General features: G+C 34.7%; 1 protein-coding gene across 1 annotated transcript; it reads right to left on the reverse strand.

The window, feature by feature from the left end:
* Positions 1-471: 471 nt before the first annotated feature.
* Positions 472-2,668, reverse strand: LOC125107623 (TBC1 domain family member 15-like). The gene has a single exon (XM_047742905.1). The coding sequence runs from the start codon at positions 2,652-2,654 to the stop codon at positions 645-647; it is 2,010 nt and encodes a 669-aa protein (XP_047598861.1). The 5' UTR covers positions 2,655-2,668; the 3' UTR covers positions 472-644.
* Positions 2,669-6,928: the final 4,260 nt, after the last annotated feature.

The raw sequence follows: 6,928 nt of genomic DNA on the forward strand, positions 1-6,928 counted from the left end.
GTACTTATATAGTTTTTATATACAAGTGAAGAAAACGTTGATGTAAAAAATATACTGCCAATCCACTTATTATGGTTGAAATAGCTCTTTTTATCTACACATTAAATTGCATTGATGAAAATATCCAATTTAAATCACATTCAACCAGCATAAATATTTAAGCTGAGTATTGTTGTAAACAATAGAGAAAAACAAATTCTTTTATCTTATCACTTGGGTAACACAATCTACATCTCAGCTTAGAATGCTATAGAAAGGCCCAACATTTAATTTAATCAAATCCAAAACCCACTAAACTGAGAGTAAACAAAGTGAATGTTTTTCAAAGTGCATAATTTCCAACTCATCCACTTCTAATATTTATCCAATTCCAGTTCATCAGCAAGAAAATAAAATGTACTTGGCTATAAAAATACTAAGGAATGTTATTGAAAAGGAAAGGCTATTTGGTAGAAGTAACTACAAAAATAATTAGTTTAAATCTTTGTAAAGCTTTAATGCAAGAACATCAGTACACTTTCTTTCCACAAACCTTAAAGCATGATCAATACCAAGATTTTAAATTTCCACCTTTCAAGTACTTGAAAAATGTTGCAACAGAATGTCTCTTCGAAAACTAAGCAAGAAGAATGATCATGCAGGTGTTAATCTGCTAACATTTGGGGACACTGATTCTGTGTTGGGTTGTCATCTCTGGCTCCACTGGTAGCAAGTACAGGCAAGGAGTCACTCTGAAATGTAGATGTAGGACTAGTCATGCCAACATTTTCATCTTCACCAGTGTCTGAATCTGGTGTTGTAACTTCACTGTCCTGAAGTCCCAGGATCTCAGAAACTGCTTGTGGTAATTCCTTGCATTTTACCATCTGTAGAGAAATTGCTTCTGCCTTGCATAGTACATCTTCCACATCAATTTTCATGGACAATTCATTGATATGCTTTAGTATTTCATTAAAGCCATAATGCTTTTCCATTATTTGCTGCTTTTCTGATTCCAGAATAGCATAGCAGAGAAGAAGATGAAAATTTTTACATGGCAGTTCAGTCCACATTACCTCCCATAATCGAAGAATATCTAGAAAGCTAAATTCCCTTTTAAATCTGATTAAAAGCCATCTGAAGCAAAAATAAAGGTATCCAGAGTCCTGAGATTCTAAGTAACTGCAAAATCCACTGTCCAACAATCGAAGTAAGGTACTTAGTTGAATTAGCTGGGTCTTCATGCCTTGCATTTGTTCTTCAAAATTCTGATGCATTTGGTCCATATAGGAGGCAAAGCACCAAAAGGCATCCACTTCATTTTCCATCACATATAAAAGAGGGGAAAGTAAGTCACTCATTCCCTGAACATACCCTAAATCAAAATCATACATACAGTAGGTCATCAAAATGTCATGAAGCAAAATCAACCCTGGATTATCTTGGCCTTCATAAAACTTGTTTGTTCGATCTGTTCTGTTAACATCTTTTTCGATAAGACTTCTATAATCTCTTAACCTCGAATTTCTCTTCTCTTGTTCTTCGCTGACAGATTTCCACTGTAGTTTCATCCTGAAGTATTCATCAGTTTTTTGTTTTTGTAACTGAATTCTTTCCTCCTTGGTACTGTCCCAAGGAAAATAACCCAAAAGAAATTTCCATGCTTGCTTTCTCAATGCATGACTAAGTCCCCCTCTGAATATCATCTGCTTCATATTATCTACATTTAAAATTCTTCCTTCAGAATCAATGTTCTTGGACCATTCTTCCAGTGATACTGGCTCTCTCCTTTGAACAACAGGTCGTTCTCCCAAATCAATTCTTGTGATGACTTCAAATCCTGGTTCTTCTTGTTGATTTATCTTCAAACCTGGAATAGCATCACTAAGAAAATCTGCCATTTCTGAAGGCGGTCGTTGATGTGTGGAGGGATCACTGCCTCTCAAACTATCAAAAATGTAGTTTGTGACTTTGGAAAATCCTACCATAGTTGCTGTATAAGGATCCTTTTTAATTTTTTGTATTAAACCATATGCAGGTTCATCAAGAAGATTTTCAAAAGACTGTGAAAGACTTTTACTCTGACAATTCACAAGAAGTGTTCTTTTATCCTGTGGAGATTCACACAATACCACATATTTTTCAAGAGAGTCAATCAGTAGTTTGCTATCTCCTTGATGAAAGTGCAGAGCAGGGAGAACGACGTCATCCTTTAGACAGAATACCAAATACGACCAGCCCATACCCTCTTTGTTTTGCTTGATTGATTTCAGGTCTGTCAAACTGAACAGGAATGACCATTTGCTTTTCCCATTTCTATGACTTGGAGCATCTCCAGTGGTATGTGGTTTCTTTTTAGATGGAACTGTATTGACCATGTCCCACTCTGCTTCGTAACTGTTCAGATGTTCCGATCCCCGATGACCTCTTTCCTTTGGGACCTGCGTCCACTCTACAACTGAACTGGAGTCCTTTCCAGCATAGAGAATACTAGAAGAATCTAAAGCATCATCCAATGGTCTCCAGTCCACTATTACTTCAGCATCCTTTTCTAACACATGTAATATTCCTGAAATCAAGCTGTCTTGGTCATTGGTTTTTCCACAAGGTGAGTGAATATAGACCCCTTCCTGTTCATATATGATCTTCCCGCTCACAACACCCGCCGCCGCCATGTTTCCTTCGCGTGCCTGTGTCAAAATAAGTGTATTCTTAATCCCCATCACCTATTTCACCCATCCCCTTACTTATCTCCCCTCTGGCAACCATCAGTTTGTTCTCTATAGTTAAAAGTCTGTTTCTTGGTTTCTTTCCTTTTTCACCTTTGTTTACTTGTTTTGTTTCTTAAATTCCACATATGAGTGAAATATTTTTATATCTATCTACCTATCATCTATCTATCTATCAACTATCATCTATCTATCATCTATTGTATCTATTATTATCTATTATAAATAATATCTATTATCTATCTATCTCTATTCATATCCCAGATCTTCTTTATCCATTCATCTATCAATGGATACTTGGGCTGCTTCCATTATTTGGCTATTGTAAATAATGCTGCTTATAAACAGAGGAACCCATGTATCCATTTGAATTAGAGTTTTTGTATTTTTGGGGGTAAATACCCAATAGTATGATTATTGGATAATAGGGTAGTTCTACTTTAAACTTTGAGGAAACTCCACACTGTTTTCCAGAGTGGTTGTACCAGTTTTCATTCCTGCCAACATGTAAGAGAGTTCCTTTTTCTTTACATCTTCACCAACAGTTGTTATTTCTTATGTTGATGATTTTAGCTATTCTTCACAGATGTGAGGTGATACCTCATTGTAGTTTTTTTAAATTAACATATAATGTATTATTTGTTTCAGGGGTTTGGGTCTGTGATTCATCTGTCTTACACAATTCACAGCACTCACCATAGCCCATACACTCCCCACTGTCCATCACCCAGTCACCCCATCCATTTCCCTCCACTCCAGCAACCCTCAGTTTGTTTCCTGAGATTAAGAGTCTCTTAGATCCCTCATTGTAGTTTTGATTTGCATTTCCTTAACTATGAGTGACGCTGAGCATCTTTTCATGTGCCTGTTGGCTATCTGGATGTCTTCTTTGGAGAAATGTCTGTTCATGCCTTTTGCCCACTTTTTAATTGGATTATTTTTGGGGTGATTAATTTTTAAATTCTTTATTTTGGATACTAACCCTTTCTTGGATATGTCATTTGTGAATATCTTCTCCCATTCCATAAGTTGCCTTTTAGTTTTGTTGATTGTTTTCTTCATTGTGCAGATACTTCTTACTTTAATGTGGTCCCAATAATTTATTTTTACTTTTGTGTTCCTTGCCTCAGGAGACATATTTAGAAAAATGTTGCTATGGCCAATATCAAAGAAATAACTGCCTGTGCTATCTTCTAGGATTTTAGTGATTTCCTGTCTCACATTTAGGCCTTTAATCTATTTTGAATTTATTTTCAGGTATGGTGGAATAAAAAGGTCCAGTTTCTTTCTTTTGCATGTTGCAGTCTGGTTTTTCCAATGTTATTTGTTGATGAAACTGTCCTCCCCCCCACCAACAGGATATTCTTTTTTTTAAAAAAAGATTTTATTTATTCATTTAGAGAGAGAAAAAGTGGGCTGGTAGAGGGGTTGAGGAAAAGGGAGAGAATCTCTAGCATATTCACACCGAGTGTGGAGCCTGACATGGGACTGGTTCCCACAACCCTGAGATCATGACCTGGGCAGATGCTCAACTGACAGGTACCAATGTGTGCTCCCTCCCAATGTATATTCTTTCTTGCTTTGTCAAAGATTAATTTACCATATAATTTTGGGTTTAATTTTGGGTTTTCTATTTTGTTCTATTGATCTATGTGTCTATTTTTGAGCCAGTACCATAGTTTTTTGATTACTATAGCTTTATAATATAACTTAAAATCTAGGATTGTGAGATATTCAGTTGTGTTTTTCTTTTTCAAGAATTTTTTGGCTATTCAAAAACTTTTGTGGTTCCATACAAATTTTAAGTTTGCTTGTCCTAGTTCTATGAGAAATGCTGTGGGTATTTTGATAGGGATTTCATTAAAGTGTAGATTGCTTTGCACAGCATAGACATTTTAACAATATTTGTTCTTCCAATCAATGAGCATGGTATGTTTTTCCATTTCTTTGTGTTGTCTTCAATTTCTTTCATCAGTGTTTTATAGTTTTCAGAGTCCAGTTCTTTTATGTATTGGTTAAGTTTATTTCTAGTTATATTATTATTTTTGGTGCAATTATAAACAGGATTGATCCCTTAATTTCTCTTTCTGCTGCTTCATTTTTGGAGTATAGAAATGCAATAGATTTCTGTACATTGATTTTTTTATCTTGAGACTTAACTAAATTCATTACTCATTCATTTACTAAATTCCTTTATCATTCATTTACTAAATTCATTTATCATTCATTTAAATTCATTCTAGTAATTTTTGGTGGAATCTTTTGGGTGTTCTATATATAGCATCATGTTATCTAGAAATAGTGAGTTTTACTTCTTTACTGATTTGGATGCTTTTAATTCTTTTTGCTGTCTAATTGCTGTGGCTAGGATTTCCAGTACTATGTTGAATAAAACTGGTGAGACTGGACATCCTTGTCTTGTTCCTGACCTTAGGGCAAAAGCTCTCAGTTTTTCCCCATTGAAGATGATATTCCCTATGGGTTTTTCCTTGAGGGCCTTTATTATATTGAGGTATGTTCTCTCTAACCTTACCTTATTGAGCATTTTTATCATGAATGCTGTAGTACTTTATCAAATGCTTTTTCTGTATCTATTGAGAGGACCATATAGTTTTAATCCTTCCTTTTATTAATGTATTGTATCACATTGATTGATTTGCAAATACTGAACCACCCTTGCAACCCAGGAATAAATCCACTTGATCATGTATTGTTTTAATGTATTTTGGATTTGATTTGCTAGTTTCTTGCGTGCCCTGTAATTCTCTTTTTTTAAGTGCAGTTTTTGTCTGGTTTTGGAGTCAGGGTAATGCCAGCCTTGTAGAATGACTTTGAAAGTTTTTCTTCCATTTCTATTTTTTTTGGAAGAGTTTGAGAAGAATAGGTATTAACTCTTCCTTAAATGTCTGGTAGAATTCTCTTAGAAAGCAGTTTGGCCCCAGTTTGTTTGTTGGAAGATTTAGGAATACTGATTCAATTTCTTTGCTGGTTATGGATCTATTCAGATTTTCAATTTCTTCCTATTTCAGTTTTGGTAGTTTATGTTTCTAGCAATTTAGCCATTTCTTCCAGATTGTCAAACTTGGTGCCATATAATTTTTCATAATATTCTAATTGTTCATATTTCAGTGGTGTTTGTTGTGGTCTCTTCTCTCTCATTTATGATTTTGTTTGGGTCCTTTCTCTTTCTTTTTGATAAGTCTGTCTGGGGGGTTTATCAATTTTATTAATTCTTTCATAGAACTAGCTCCTAGTTTCATTGATCTGTTCTGCTGTTTTTTTTTTTTTAATTTTTATTTATTTTTTTTTCAATTTCTTTTCAGTGTTCCAGAATTCATTGTTTATGTTTTTTGTTTGTTTCCATACTATTTATTCTACTCTAATCTCTATTATTTCCCTTTTTCTGCTGGCTTTAGGTCACTTGCTATTCTTTTTCTGGCTCCTTTAGGTATAAGGTTAGGTTGTGTATTTGAGGTTTTTTCCGGCTTCTTGAGGTAGACACGTATTGCTGTATGCTTCCCTCTTTGGACTGCTTTTGCTCCATCCCAAATGTTTTGGATCATTACGTTTTCATTTTCATTTGCTTCCATGTATTTTAAAATTTCTTCTTTAATTTCCTGGTTGACCCATTCATTCTTTAGTAGGATATTCTTTAATCTCCATGTATTTGTGGTCTTTCCAAATTTTTTCTTGTAGTTGACTTCAAGTTTCATAGCATTGCGGGCTGAAAATATACATGGTCTGATCTCAGTCTTTTTGCACTTGCTGAGGCCTGATTTGTACCTAGAATGTGATGTCTTCTGGAGAATGTCCCAGGTGCAGTTGAAAAGAATGTGTGTTCTGCTGCTTTAGGATGAAATGTTCTGAATATATCTGAAGTCCATCTGGTCTGGTGTATTATGCAAAGCCACTGTTTCTTTGTTAGTTTTCTGCTGTGTTTTATGATGTATCCTTTGTTGTACATGGGGTATTAAAGTCCCCTACTATTATTGTATTATTGTATAATAATACAACTTATGTTTGTTATGAATTATTTTATATATTTGGGTGCTCCCAAGTTGGGGCATAAATATTTATAGTTGTTGGATCTTCTTGTTGGATAGTTCCCTTTATTATGATACAATGCCCTTCTTTATCTCTTGTTATAGTCTTTGGATTAAAATCTAGTTTGTATGATATGCCTGATGTAAGTGTTGCTCCTCTGGCTTTCTTTTGACATC

The sequence above is a fragment of the Lutra lutra genome, chromosome 8, assembly GCF_902655055.1.
Source record: "Lutra lutra chromosome 8, mLutLut1.2, whole genome shotgun sequence".
NCBI lineage: Eukaryota > Metazoa > Chordata > Mammalia > Carnivora > Mustelidae > Lutra > Lutra lutra.

Excerpts from the sequence above, each read along its gene's own strand:
- LOC125107623 (XM_047742905.1), bottom strand. The coding sequence starts at position 2,654 with ATGGCGGCGGCGGGTGTTGTGAGCGGGAAGATCATATATGAACAGGAA.